A 16,023-nucleotide genomic window follows, 5' to 3' on the forward strand; every position below is an offset into this window, starting at 1 on the left:
GAGGGGAAGCAGCAGGGAAATAGATCAGCCAACCATGTCTTTGACATTATGTCAGTTTGTTTTGGTAAGAGTCAGACCATGTCCAGCACAGTCCTTAGGTAATCTTTTCCCCATGTTTCTATTGGAGGTGCTGGTCCTATATCAAGCAAGATAATTCTGAGTCCAGGAGGGTTCAAAACAAAAAGCCCCAAACTGGAGAATCCAACTCCTTCTGAAGTTTGAAAGGATAAAAGAGGAATTGATGCCAGAACTGGAATTATTCAGAAATCTTGAACAATAGTATTGATGCTTCAAATTGTTGGGCCAAATTGGTTTTTAGGGTACTGTGAAGTTAGGCTGAACTATCCCTTTCTGGTAGATGCAGGGCCTGTTGGAACATTGCTCTGATGCAACATTAACTGCTAACATGGAAAAGCTTCACTGGTTGTAATTCTTGGTACTGGATCCCCTGAACTAGATGAAAACCTTGCAGTTTTAAACATGGATTCACACGTCTGGGCCAGACATCAGAACTTGCAAAAGCACAAATTAGTGTTTCTTCTTGAAACTTCTGTCTGATTATCTCAGCAGAATGAGGGTCTTGCAAGCATCTCCTTTTGACTGTAGGGACAGATTTTGTAAAAGGAAAGACACCTGTGTGATGCAGGATCACAAATTTCCTCCTTTTTCTTCAAAAGGACATGAAAGTACCCAAGCACTCAGCTCTGATGATGATTAGAGCAGTGAGTAGAGTGATCACGTGGTTTTTCAGAGTGGAGAAAAATCACACCAATCTACCACATTTACTACCATCAGTAAACTGTTATTTAAATATTTATTTATTTATTTCAGTAAGTGCCTGAATTCTAAGCATAAGATTTACTTGAGGCTGAGGGCACCATTAGTACATAATGTGGTAAATGAACAGGCTATTGCTTGCAAGCAATGCTCAAGAAGTCTCCAGGAAGACATCCAGCTCTATGAAAACATCACTTGGGAGCCTTCAAAACAAAGTTACTCTCTGAAGGTAAATTTATCACTCACTTATTAATAGTATTCCCCAAAGTGAACTGTGAAATGTGCTGCTCTTTTGAGCATTTCTGTGCCTGGTGCTTGTAGCTGTCAACTTGTGGGATGGATAAAATTCAAAACACTGTGGATGTCTCCAGGAAAATATCTTTCCCTAGAATTTTCCCCTCACTGCTGCCATCATTCCAGCTCCTCCAGAGGAGTTACTGAATAAGAAAGTATTTACACAGTAGCAAAATCTGGCTCTCATTGTGCTTTTAAAATGAACCATTTAGAGAAAAGCTGTAGATACTTACTATTAGATATTTTATACAATTAGCAGTTTTATATTTCTTGTACTTAAACTTTTATTCAGACTGGAAATTACTCCCGTGTCTCATGCCCACTGAGCTATTACACCAGTTAATGACAAGAACAGTCCTCAAAAATACGGCCACCTTCAGCAAGCCGATTGAAATTAAAAGCTTAAAGTTAAAAGTTTAAATTTTACAATTTACATGTAACAAGTGCTTCTTATTCTGTGAGTGCTCAGACTGTAATCTACAGCTGAATAAGACAATTTTCCTATAAAGGGCTGCTCCCTAGCACTGGGAAAGAAGCTCACAATTATGTGGAAACACAGCAGCTCATCAGCTGACACCTCCCATCCATCCCTCACATATGCGTGTCAGCAGCCACATAAACAGTAAATCTGAAATTTAGTTACTAACAAAGACTGACTTTGACAAACAGTAAAACACTCCTGAATTGCCATGAAGTGCCTGTTTTCTACAAGTTACTTACATTATCTAAGCAAGGTACAGAATTGCACTGGATAAACAGAAATAAAAGTAAGTAAATACAATTTGTGAGAGGGAGGAGCATGAAGGGATTAAAAAAAAAAAAAAAAAAAAGACTTCAGTGCATTCCCAGAGATACAATTCATAGCTTCCAGAAGTTCATAGCTTCCAGAAGATCCTGTATAGGAAATGGGAACTTCAATAGGACTGATTATTTTTTTTTTTTTTCTAAATTTTTAACTGATCTGGGAAGAAGACTGCGTTGCCCACTTGATGAACAGACAGTAACACCAGCAATTAAAATCTCTGTGTAGGTCTTGAGACAGGACCAGAAGGCAAGAAATACCAGAAGGGTTCCACAACCAACTCCCCAGGTGTTTTCTTTTTGGTATGTGGTATTTTTTTCCTTAATAATAAGTAACATATAGTTATTCAGCTGCTGTGACTATCATCACTGGGAATATGAAGAAGATAAAACTAAAGCCTACAGAAAAAGAGCCACAGCCTTCTTTCACCTCCTAACTCCACCTCCCTCTGATATCTATATCAACAAATTTCTATAACTGTTATCAACTTCATCTACACAGATTATCCACCTCTTGCATGTATTATTGGAAATTGTCAGAATTTCCATGTAAGGGTGCTTGGATCAACTTGGAAACCACTGGTGACTGATGTTAGAGCACTCATTTTTTAAAGAGCATCTTGGTTTCAAAAACTCCAGTTCATGAGAACTATTGACGCTGTTCAATTTTTTGGATAAAGTAACTGCTTAGCATCTTTGAAAATCAACCTGTTTTCCTTTAAATTGCTAAATACTTAGTGGGAAATTTCAGCTGATGTAGCTGAAAAATTTAATTGATATGGTTGCCCAAATTAGGAAGATAACTAAAAATAACAGAAATTAAAAATAGTTCTCACTATTTCAGATACCCTGAACACTTCTAAAGAACCATTTTCAATCTTGTGCGACTGAGTAAACTAGTTACGCAGATGTGACAAGCTGCTGCAGGGCTTCATTGAAGTAGATTCTCATTCAATTCACTCCTCAACAGGAGGCCGGAAAAAGAAATTGTGTTGGTCCCAAGAAATTCAACTGCTATTTGTATGTTTCTGGAGATGGAGAATTATCTGATATGTACTTATGCACTTGAAAAACTGGGCATCCAAGGGTAAACAAATGTTTTTAAGTGTTCTAAGCAATTGTGGTTTTAAAAGTTAAGAGATTTCCATGATGAATACCATTCTTCAGCCTCTGTTTCCTGAAATCAAGGGATCTCCAGGGCTTGATCCATATCAAATCTTGGCATCACAGAAATGATCAAAGGAAGTTACAGCCTGACACATTTGAGTGCCTTGACTAACAACTACCTGAAATAATAATAACAATAAAAACTGAAAATGTTGACCCAAATGTAGTAAAAAAAACCCTCTGAGTCCAGAATTCTTCATAGATCTTGCTTCTCATGTTACAGTTATGTTTTTCTTTTAGGCTTACTTTGCTGCTTGTGCTTCAGCAAGCTGAAAAATAATGCTGCCCTGTGAAGGTTAAAGCTGTAATTCAAAGACACAGAAATTCAGGGTGTAGTACTTTAAGAACAGGCTCCTGTGGTGTTTTTATATTTAATTTCCCATGTCTCCGTTGCGTAACATTTAAAGAAATGTATAAAATAGGAAGCTTGGAGTATTTTCCATTTGCAGGTCTGGGATAGGTGTAATGATTTGTTTTACAAGGTATCAGATTTCACAGATAGCGACCACAAACACCAAATGAAAAAGCCTAACAAAAATATAACAAAAACATAAACATATACTGAAAAAGTTGATATACTGAAAAAGTTATAAAACAAAGCATGTCATGATGGTTCAATACATGCATACAAAAAATCTCTTATTCCACAGCTCTGAAATAAAACAACAACAACATTTAAAAAATATTTTTGTTTTTTAAAAACACTTCCATACTACCTGTCTAAAGTAAAGATTCCTTATAACTAGAAGACCTTTAGTAGGTACTGTATCTATTTTCTGTGGGACAAAGGAAGTACCAAGAATGTATCTGAGAATGCATATTTTCCCTTGTGCCTATAAGAATCATGAAACATTATTTTTTCCACAAACCTAACAACAGAGAATTTAGGAAGGAAACCCAGAAGATGTACATGAAGAGGAAAAGCACAGGTTTCACACAAAGTATTCACCCGCATTTCAGAGAAACCTGTGTTCTGCTTGCTGATCCCATTTGCTGTGTGCAGCAGGCATGCAATGTAATTCTGAAAATGTGTTCCTGTCTGTTTGAAGAGTGTTTCATAAAGACTGCAATATCTGGAGTACTAGTATTGAAATGTGCAATGCTTTAGTACTGACGAACCAGCTAGATAAAAGAAAGACCAGCTAAGAAAACAGATCAGCTATGATGGGAAACCTCACATAACTTTTGATTAAGCAGCAGTCCCATATGCTACCTTCATTGATGAAAGGAGCAGCAATAACTGTTAATTAGTGCTCAGGCAGAGCTTCTCATCATCATTCTCTTAGTCATGGTTCTGACATCCCAGGCAACCTTTACTGAAGTACAGATGTTCCAAAATGCCAAAGACTAATTTCCCTAAGACTAGCACTTATAGGTTAAGGCAAATGCATTTATACTGTGAAGAAAAAAAAAAAAAAAAAGTTACTGTGGGAGGCACAGGCTGAAATTTTCCACTTCAGCTGCTAGTTCTCCATAAACTCCAAACAACACCTTCTAAAATTTACTGTGAACATGCTTCCAGAATGAAACCAAGAAGGCTGTTGAAGAACTCTGGCTGTTGAAAGCAAAATCACAATTAGTAATTTCCTGGAGGAACTATGAAGATTCACACCAGGTGAGGATCTGTCCTTGGCCATTGGCCTGAAAGACTGAACTGAAGCTAGCAGCACTTCTCAGTCAGTTCTGCCAACTCCCTCTCAGTTGTCGTTGGTGGTGTTTTTTTTGTTGGTACTGTTTTTTTGCTTGTTTTGTTTTTTAAACCTCAGACAAAAAATGTATATTAATACATTTTAAATATCTGACTTTTTACAGATTTAACTGCAAAGTTACACTCTTCTACTCTTCACATGTATGGGAATATCCTTTGGAAAAAGGTCCTTCTTATTCTGAATAACCAGTAAAAAGAGTAAGTCTTGTTTTCTTGAACAGATGCCCAGCAATACTGTACTAGCACAAGACTGCTAGTTTGGAAAACAATACATCTTAAGTAGAGTGATTCTGCATTTGGGTTAATCATTATAGTATAGATTTCTTTTGCAAAGAGACACCTTTACCTGCATTCCTTGGTTGTTCTGGACCTTTCTGTTCATGAAAAACAGCTGTAAAATTACTTACATGTCTTTAAAGCCAATATCTGGAGAAAAAATATATTTTTTCTCAATGACAAGAAGCTGTTGACTCTTACAATGAACACATTTAAAATGACTTATTTTCCAAGGAGTTAAAATTATCACAAATTTTGATTTTCCATTTTTTATCACTATGCACTGGTTGAGAATAGTTCTAAATATAAAAGTACCAAGAATGTTTGAAAAAGTCCTCCCATATGGAAATTAGAAATAAAAACAACCTATGCATACCTTCTGTCCTACTGCAATTTTTGAATTTGAAAACTTCAATCTATCAGTGTCAGCAATTGAGGTTTCTTGTCACTGACTACATTTAGGACCTCATTAGCAACCAGGAATCCTAGCTTGTAGGTGCAGAAAAATCACAAATTCATTTATGATCCATTCTGAAAAAATGAGAAGATTAAAAAAAAAAAAAAAAAAAAAAAAAAGTCTGGCATTTAAGAATCCTTAACACCAGGAAGAGAAGGTAAATGTCATGGGAAGAGGGATGAGTTATGACAGGCAAGGCACAACTTTAACTGAAAAGGTTGAAAAGCTAAGGAAACTGCCAGTCTTCCCTCTTGCATAGCAGACATTTTGCTAGTTCCACATTACATTACAAAACTTAATCCCTTTGGCATTACCCCACTGCTTGGCCTCCCTCTGAATTCTCTGAATCCTTTCTGCACAGAGGAATGATGCCTTCAACTCCTGCAGAAAGTACACCCAAAGGGCTTTCAAGTGCCCTGGAAACCAGACACAAATCGGAACTAACTAGCCATTCTTACACTCTCTTGTAACATTAAAGATGCATACAATCGCTCCTTTCTAACTTAGAACTAAGCCTCCACCTTACTGAAAATAAACTGAGCTCCCTTGTTCCCTACGTGGCTTAAAAATAAAGCAGGTTCTTCCTGACATACCAACAAATAGTGACAGAAGACCTTGCAAACCGGCCCTCCACAACATCTCAACCACAAGAGCAACAGAAGCACGCTGGCACTCTGACAATCTGGGAACATTTTCAACAGGGAATGAGACACCCCTGTAAGCAACAACTGGCTTTCCAAGCCCTCTCCTCCCACCACCCTGAAGCAACCCACACATACTTATATTGGACATGGAGAAAAAGAAAAGTTATTCCCTGTCTTCAGGTTAAATTTCCCTTGTGCACCTAAGATTGGTTGAACTCTCATGACAAAGTAGAACTCATGCAAGAGAGCTCAGACATTGTCATCAGATACATTATCATCTGTATCTGGTCCAAACAAGCCTCCCCTGCCTGAGAGGGAGAAAGGTCCCGAATTATTACTGCACTCTCTTACACCACCTGAGACACGATTTTCTTTTTCTTTATTGACACAGAAATTCACTAAGAATTGAGAAGAATGTGGCAGCAGGTTCTCAGGTGGAATAAATTGCCCGGTCTTCACTAGAATCACTGGATTTCCTATTTCAATGAGAAACGAGAATATTTCTTATTTCAATGAGAACATGAACACTTCTAAAACTCCAACTGCATTAAAATGATTTCAACTTCTTGTGAATCATTGTTTGAGTAGGTCACAAGTTCCTCAAATGTGTAATAGGCTTGTGGTACATTCTGAGACACCAGCTGGAAAACATGCTATTATCTCATTATCTACCACCTTGCACTCTTCAGGAGTTTTATTCTACTTCTTGTAAGAAGAGAAAATAGAAAACTAAGTAATTTCAAGCTATGCCATTGTTGGTTCAGAGGTTAAAACTGAGTTCATTGGCTCTAACAATATTCTGTATATTCACCTAGAAATACTGAGGCATGTTACTGAACACAAGTGTAAACCACTTTTGGAAAAGAAAAGCTTCTATCCCCACTATTATAATCTAGAGGTCAGGCCTGCAGCTCTTCTTGAATTAAACAGCACCACGTGATTTAAAGCTGCTGAGAATGTGCTCCTTTAGGATACAAATAGCCTTTGGCTTCCACCAACATCAGTAAGTACATCCAAAACTTAGGGATTGTTTCTGAGCATCTGGTGCTCTCCTTGGTTGTATCCTGTCTCTATTCTGGAAGAAGACCCAGAGTACGTGCCACACTACTTGGCTTCTTACTGGAAAGGGTCTTGGACATGAGGGCAAGTCAGAATCCACAGGTGGACTTCTGGGAGGCCAGGACTGTAGTGCTTTATGTGCATCTATTTCCCAGATTCCACTTCAAATGAAGAAAAACCAGATACTTATACTTCAGACTCAGTGTGAAACAAAGGTTAGTCTTCACAAAATAGTTCCTGCAATATTAACCTAGAAGTCCCTCAGGGCAGAGGTCTGTGCTATAATTTACTTTGAAAAGATGGATGGATAATATGGAAAAAGAATTACAGGTAGGCCTGTGTTCTCCACAGCAAACTATACCTATTTTCTCTGGCAGCACAATTTACAGTGCACCTTTTGGGAAATCAGCAACTTCTGTAGCAGCACCTCAAATTTCAATATGGAAGTAAAGAGATATTTGAGTGAAGAAATACATGATGGAAGAAGATGTGAGATGAAGCTAGACAGTATCTCAACAGTTGTAGCACTTTCCACAGGGAAGACAGTCTGGAAACCTGTACTGGCATAAAGGGTATGTCAAAAGCACCAAGAAAAATAAAAAGAAATTAATTGCCTCCCTGATACCCTGGTGCTCTTTGCTTGATCTATACACAACTTAATGCTTAAGCCATAAGACTAGCTTTTAGACCAAGCACTTGGAGCTGGGAGTTCATATAGTCTGGGATCTTTCTCTAATTCAAGCTTGATAATTTGATTTTTATAATACTTTTTCTCCCTATTTAAACACAGCTGCATTTAGAGAAATGGCTCAGTAGCATTTGTTTAGTTCTTACACACAGATGGCTAGTTTAGAGCGGTGGGAATCTTCTGAACATGATGACGGACTCTCTTTGACTTTAAAGACCCTCACAGAATCTGTGACCCTGAAGACCTGGTCTTGAACAGAAGGAAGATACTGTTGAAGAATGTGTGAGTATGGTTCAGAGGTCAAAAAGGAGATTACAAATGAAACAAAACAGAACAAAAAAAAATATATATCCTTCCTATCTATTATACATATTAATAACGATAGGGCCTCATAAACCAAAACAGAAAGAAGAAAAAATAACCTACAAATGTGCTAAAACACAAGGTAGTACCTTTAAGAGGCTTTGATTTTGGTTCTCTTGAATCTTTATTTTGAAAAGAAAAGATATAGGACTAACTTCCTGATCACAGCAGATATTTCAGAGTCTCAGGATCTTAGCTTATTCTTCCAAAATACTTTGGATTTTGTCAATCCAAAATTCATTGCAATTTTTCAAGATAAAGTATCATCAAACCTGTTTAAAACATCATAGATTCAAATAGGTAGTAATCATATCTGCAGTGATTGCTAAGCATATAATCTTCCTTCTCAGAAGCATTCAGGAATCAAAAACACATGGCATGGGCTACAATTCTGTCATCTCTCATAAAAAAATAAAAATGACCATGAGTGTTTAGGGAGATCTTAATGAAAAAAATCACTGTGTGTTTCACAGTTCTGGGACAGACAGAAACTTCTGATGCTTTACCCTGTGGCTGAAGCTGATTTACAACCAGTGAAGCTTCAGTTTGCTTCCAAATGAATAGGGCTAATTAGTTCCTGATGTGACAGAAAACATCTTCTCCCATATCTGAATATTTGGGAAAAGTGCATTCATTTGGCTTTTATATTCTCCCACACATGACAAAAAAAAAAAAAAAAAAAACAAAAACAAAACCTCAAGAGAGGATAATATTCTGACTGTTTCCGTATGCTGTACTGTGCCTTCGCCGTTCCAGCAAGCAAGGGGACAGAACAATTGCCACAGAGACAGCTGGGATTTTGGCCCTTAAAATAAGTAGATGGCTGTTGTGCTGCTCCATGGTCTCAAGGCAGACAATTCAACTTCACTGACAGTGGTAAGTGGGGGTCACAAACCAGGCAAACCTTGCCTGGTTCTTTTGCTTTGCTGTGCCCCTGACTGTTTTATTTCCCTCTGTTTCTGCAACCTGAAAGAACTGGCTGGTCTTATATTACAGGCAACTGTATGTAAAAAGAGGAAATTTGTCTTTCTCATGTATTCTTCACAAATGAGACATCAAATGCACTGAGACAAAGGAAGGTTTGGAAATACAGTTATAAAGCTCTCTGGAATTCCACGTTTTCAAAAAGGTGTTAAAAATCTGTTACAGTTTCTTAGCAAACTGGAAGAGTACTTACTGTCAGTCCTTGTTCGCCTGTTTTTCCAGGCTCACCCTTAAAAAAAAAAAAAAGTGTGAATAATTTCAGGAGCATGTCTTGAATTCATTGCTTTACCTCATAACATTGACTTTAAAAATTCCATTCTTTAACAGGTATGACAACTTACGACACATTTTATATATATATACACATATACACATTGCTTTTTAAAGTAATAGGCCAAATCACATGTATTTTAAGAGGCAAAGTACTATTTCACCATCTTTTAATGGTGTAGTTCTCCAGGCAACAGTCAAACACTGGTGTCCTGATTCCCTGCCCCTTGGTTCCAATCATAATATTCCACTCCAGTGAATTGTGCTAAAGAACACAGAGAAAGGTTATTTTCACATGTGTGCTGAATCCCACTGTTTACATATTCCAAAATCACTGAGTGTTCTGTGTCATCACCACAGTCAGCATGCATAACTTACCGTTGCAGATTATCATATTGTGTAAATCCATGAATATTGAGATTTTGAAGGCATGCGATAATTACTCATCTGTTAAATACCTGGACTGCTTTTCAAAATGGTAACCCATCATTTTTCCAATTTAGCCTTTCTGCAGGCACAGATCTACATAAAGTCAGAACCTATCTTCTCCCTTTTCCTCTCATATGAACACATACAACTGTCTGACGAGACAGTAGACTGGATCAGTCATACAATATGGGCTAAAGATATCTATCCAAAAAAACACAGTTCCTATCATTTTTATTTATCTAGTTTACAGATCACTCCCTTGTAAACCCAAATGTGCACAGGGCAATCCATGCGCTTTTTTATCAGTGCAGCTGCAGGAACATCTTTACCAGCTTTGTCATAAAAGAAAACCTGTCAAAACCAGATGGGAACTGTTTTGATGCTGCTGTTCTTGGCAACTGAACAGAATCAGAGCTGCTACTCTGGGTAGGTGTGCATTCAGAAGCACAAATGTAGAATCTGCAAACACACTGAGAAACCAGTGAGAGAGAAGCCACACAAGCACAGGTTTCAGACAGCAAATTATCCAAGCTGGTTGGACTTTTTGCTCCCTCTAAAACCTTGCTAGCTGACTTACACAGCAATCTCACAATGGCTGCTGGAGTTGCTCACCTGGGCCCTTTGGGACATGAGCGCAGGACTTTCTCAGGACACACAGCAAGTGTATTTGTACGGGGAAAGGCAGGGCATATTCTTGCAGCCCTAGTGATTATAAGCTCCTCGCTAACAAGGAAATACTTGCTTAAGGAAATTACTGCCTTATCACGGAGGCTGGCCATGGTAAGGACTTTCTCCTCTAGCTTTGTAATGCTGCAACGTCCCTACCTGTAACACAGTATAGCTACTGTTTTGTTGTTCACCTCTTCGGCTAAAAGGTCCGCACAAGCCTTTTAAAAATACAAAGCTGTCACTGCCTCTGGGACAAGTATTCCCTTTACTGCTCTCCTGCTTGACTGTGTATCAATCATGCAGCCATGGAAGAACAAGCCTTTCAAGGATCAGCAATTTAACCTGTGGATACAGGACACTGAGAAGAAGGAGGATGGTAACAACAGTCAGCAATCTGGTTGGTTTCTGAGTCCTTGTTGTATCTGATTCTAAATCTGTACTATAAACTGATTTTCCAAGGGCTTAAGATAGCCACAGCTGGGGAAAAAAAGAAAGGAAAAAAAACTATAAAAAGAAACTCTCTCTTGCCATCTAAAGTCAAAATCACTACAGAACTATTATAACATGGCATGACCTCATTGCATAAAATACATTACTTCCCTGTTATGAGAAACACTGATGTTCCCTTTGCTAAGCAGCAAAAAAACCCAAGCAATCCACAGTCAGATTGTGACCAGCAACACCAGCTGATTCTCCTAGTCTCTTATATGTGAATTATAAAAGTGGTGTCACCGCAGTCAGAAATTTCGTTGTGGCTTCAGCCTCAGCCCTAACTACTTTAAACCAGAAGAAACTCTGCTGAATGCAGTCAATTTTACTGCATTACAAGACTAACAAGAAATAACTCGATGGCCAAAGTAAAGCATTGTAGTGAAAGCAACAGACTTCAAGGTTAATTCCGTAACCTTGTGCTAGAACTTGGCAGAGCAATAAGAACCTAGTGGGTTTTTTTTGTTTACACTAAAAACACTAATAAACACTAGTGTACTACAGGCCTCAAGGGACATTTCAGACTTGTGATGTGTCCCCTGCCTATCATTCAGTTTCCACACTGATAATACAACGGCATTTGTGATGAACAGAGAGGTATTTCTTTCAAACAAATAATAAAAAGCAGTCACAAACTATAAAACTAATATACTCATATTTCCACAAAAAAAAAGTAAAAAAAAAAGTCCTGCATTTATACATCTGTTTACATGTTTTGTAACGATTAAGTGATCATCATGAAGTGCTATGGGTTGTGAGTCTGATCCAGTGCCTAAAACAAACAATAAGCAATATACTGTATTCTGCTGGTAGTTCTAATGAAATACAGGGGATGAGACAAACAAAATGGTGCTATTATAGTTGTGTAAAGATGGCAGAATTTCACTCCAACATTTATCATACTTTGGGCGGCATTTAGCAGTTTATTACTATAATTATATAATTTGAGGATAAATCATTAGGAAGCAAGAATCCAAGCCAGTCCATGTAAAGTCTCAAATTCAGCTTTATCTTGAAGTCTGAGCAGCAACATTTGCTGCTTGTAGAGTGGGGCAGACCCTCCTCACACAGCTATTAAAACATCAATGAGCAACTCAGAAACCTTATAAGGTGTGGGGAAAACCGTCAGGGGTGGGAGAGAAGAAACCTAGGTGTTACTCTTGGCCCTGCTATGAACTTGCTGTGTGTGGTGGGGGGACTTCAGGTACACTATGAAATTTGTCTGTGGTTCAGCCTCCACGTGTCTTATTTGCCAATCTTCACAAACCATCTTTGAAACTGAGCTGGCACATACTTGAGAGGAATTTGGACACCAACAGACTAACTCACCGGAATACCAGGCATCCCTCGAGGACCATCTTTGCCAGTATCTCCTGGGGGACCTCTGGGTCCTGGTGGCCCTGGAGGTCCAGGGGGTCCAGCTTGTCCTTGGTCCCCCTAAACCAGCAAAAAAAAATCATCATCAGAGGTTTGCTTTCGAGGCACCAACCACACTAAAAGACATTGTTTCCCAGAAAGAACGCAAGATAAGCTGGAAGGAGCTGCCATGAGCTAGACACTGGCATCCTTCACCCCTTATGGCAAAGGCAGCACTTTGTCTTGAAGACCAGTGGGCTGTACCAATCAGCCACAGAACAGAAGGCTTGCATTCTACACAGCTTGTCCTACTACAGGACATGCACTAAAATTTGGGGTAGCTTTGCAATATTTTATTCATCCACTTTTCCAGAGTGAGTAACTGTTTTCAATAAGCAGCTCTTCACTTCATGATTGGCACAATCACAAAAAAGCTGAAGTTAAAGCAAAAACAAAAACAAAAAAGTCACCTACAAGAATTAGATGGCTTGCTTGGCAGCTTTCCAAAGCCCATCGGTGATACGTGGACAAACTTCAAACACGACCATGGAAAATAACCGCTTACCCCCAAAGTTTTCATCTGTTTTGGGGAGCTGTTTTATAGTTATAATCAGCCAAACCCCTTTAATGATTTGGACCTAATAATTTGTAAAAGACATTTTCTAAGAAAGCTTCAAAACATATTACCATTCCCTTTTATAAAACACCAGAAATGGTGCTCAACTACTTTAATTTCCAGCATACCACCACAAACCACTGAAAGAGCTGACTGCATCTTAAATGTGGACAACTCAGCAAAGCTACCCATTGTATTTTAAGCATTAATTTCACTTATACTTCCTTAAATTCCAGAGCATTTTCAAATTAACAACCTGCTATAAGAAGGCATCTGACAAAAAGGTACAGCAGAAAGTAAACTGAATGTAAAGAAGAACCAGACTCAAGTGAGATGAAGCACTACCTTAATGAGGCGGCGTTTAATGAGCTGCTGATCAGCAGACAGAAACCCATGATTGATTTTAGGAAACACCATCTGATCAGGCAGGTGAGGTCAAAAGTTGAAGATCAGAGATGAGAGAATTGAAGAATAGACATCAGAAGGCCCGAGAAAGAAATAAAGATATATTCATTAGACTTGTAATAGTTAAAATTATATAAACTGGTGCTTCTGTCTGATAGAAACTGTGCTTTTTCCTTCGAAGAAAATGCCCTCTAAAGTACAGGACATACTGCTTTAATGAATTAATCATATGTAATTAACTGCATAACAAAAAAACTCCACAGTTTTCTTGGGAGAATTCTTCACTTTTATTTTTATTTTTCATTATCTAGGCTCTGAGCATCAGTATCTTTATATGCTGTTTTCAGCAAAGCTTCTAGAGACAAAGCACCAGTTCAACTTTCAGTCAGATTTTCTAACCAGCATATTGTGCCATGAAGAATGGTGTCATTTGAATAAGGACTGGAGCTCCAGCTTGACCAGATTGCTTCAGTCCTTCCTGCTTAATTTGCAAATGCACTTGGAAAAATCAGCACATACAGATTAAACTTCAGATATCTAACACAGGTAACTCACTCTCTAAATAACCAGGTTCACTGACGTTTTCCACACTCCTGTATGCCTCAGGGAAGCAGAACTACAGAAAAAAAAAATTTCATCCGAAAATAAAATACTGATCAAGAGCACATGGAAAGTGTGTGCTACCGGTGGTAACACTGTACACAGTTATGGATTTGATCCCACGTTTTGCATCAGGAATGCTTACACCAAGGCAAAGGCAGTGAGGGTTGACTTAGGCCCACCATAAGGATTCATGGCTATCCCATGGTAAAAATGATTATTTCATGTGCACTTTTATGCTGATACAGAGAGACCTGACTGAACAGGTACGTGTCAGCCACAAACCTTGACGGTGAGGATCTGATTACTGTGCAGAGCAGCGACTGTGGGGAAGCCTGGCAGACCCTAGGGACACAGCATAACATGGTACCAAAACAGCACAACACAAACAGCACAGAGACAATTTACTAACACACAAACAGAACAAACACCATGTTTAGTATACCCCACATTGCCTACTGACAGGGAACAGCCTCTCTGTCATACGGGAAACAGAATTAGGTTTGCACTACGCTGCACATGTAGGTTGTTACTTCACAACATTATAAACAGATTTTAGAAGGAGCAGTTGCTCAGAGGTGACTTTTCTTGAAATTACAATAAATTGTTATGATCGTTTGACAGTTGTTAGGCTATCGGCCAGCTGATGACTGAGCCATTTCCAACCAAATGTTCTACAACACTTCAAGAGAGCTATGCAGAAAGCTTGGATTCCGGATTGCCGCAAAACTTGACAGCTGTGACAGTGGATTTTGAGGCATTTTGTGGAATTACCATCCTGCTCCTCGTGTTCTGTTTAACATATGACATTCAGCACATAAACTGGTAATACAAACACAATTATAAACACTGAACAACAATCTACTACTAGATCTGGGGGAGTCCACAATGGCCACAATCAACGTTTTCAACACATACATAACCAGGGCAAAATTTTTCCCATCAAGTGCTGTATGCTGCATGTGGTCTCTCACAATCTACTCTACCAAGATGTGCAGAACTTATACTGTACTGGTACAAAAGCAAAACAAAACAAAAAAGTGGTAATCATGGCCTGGTGTGGCAATACACGGGGTGAATTTTACTCTCAGTTCAACACTCTTCTTGTGCTGCATTCTAGGGTTCAAATCAGACCTCCTGATAAAGCTGAAGTTTTGTGAGGTTGAGAAGTATATTCCTAAAATAAGAAATCCTCCAGGCACAGCACACTATCTGAAGCAGAGGTTCTCAAAGGTTCTCTCTCATGGAGAGCCAGGAAATGGCTGAGACACATCAGGCTGAGGCATACAGTCTTGTGCCTCTAAACTCCCTATGTGCACGCATGCATACGTGCCACCTCTGTGAGAAGGAGCTGGTGGCACAGCCCCCTGCAAGACCTGCAGGGTGGCAGTTTGGCTCCTATGAAAGGAAAGGCTGCACCTGGCTCTGACCACCAGACAAGGTGGCTTCCAAGAAGTCTTGCATGAAAGCCCTGATGGTGCAGCCCACAGAGCCATGGGGCAGCCATGGTGCATGAGCCCCCTGCAGCCCAGCTGGCCTCGTGGAAAGCACCAACAGGAAAGAGCAGCCTGATAGCTGCAGCAGAGTCATCATTACAAGTATTTGCTCTGTGCATCTCCACCTGCAATGACAACAAAGATCCTCTGGTTCACAAAGATCATATTGGTCTTTCCAAAGGGGGAAAAAAAAAGAAAAAGCAGAGTTATATTCTGATGTGTACAACACGTCCTTCACTAGTGCCTTTGAGATGCATTAAGCAACTTTGGTCTTGATGTGCTGTGAGATAAGAGGAAGCTGAGACCCTGCAAGTGGATCCCAGCAAGTCAGAGGCAGTTTAACCAACCATCCCACTTTGGAACGGGGTGTGGCTAACTGCATTGGTTGGTGACCTGAAATCTCCTCTTTAGAAACAAATAAAAAGAAAACAAAACCAAAAAAGGCTAAGCCACCAAACATTTTAAGAGACTCATT

The 16,023-nt window shown here is 39.0% G+C and overlaps 1 protein-coding gene across 2 annotated transcripts in view; it reads right to left on the reverse strand.

Moving 5' to 3' along the window:
- The window catches only part of COL25A1 (collagen type XXV alpha 1 chain), a 305,159-nt gene that overhangs the window by 76,626 nt on the left and 212,510 nt on the right, over positions 1-16,023 (reverse strand). Inside the window, exons 8-10 of one of the 2 annotated variants that reach the window (XM_084517246.1) lie at positions 14,338-14,397; positions 12,405-12,512; positions 9,412-9,447 (exon numbers count right to left, since the gene is read on the reverse strand). In XM_084517246.1, coding sequence (XP_084373372.1) covers positions 9,412-9,447; positions 12,405-12,512; positions 14,338-14,397 — 204 coding nt within the window. Of the gene's footprint in view, positions 1-9,411; positions 9,448-12,404; positions 12,513-13,392; positions 13,465-14,337; positions 14,398-16,023 lie in introns of both variants that reach the window. The other variant, XM_084517245.1, reaches the window with a different exon arrangement.

Source organism: Aythya ferina (assembly GCF_964211825.1).
Source record: "Aythya ferina genome assembly, chromosome: 4".
Classification (NCBI taxonomy): Eukaryota; Metazoa; Chordata; class Aves; order Anseriformes; family Anatidae; genus Aythya; species Aythya ferina.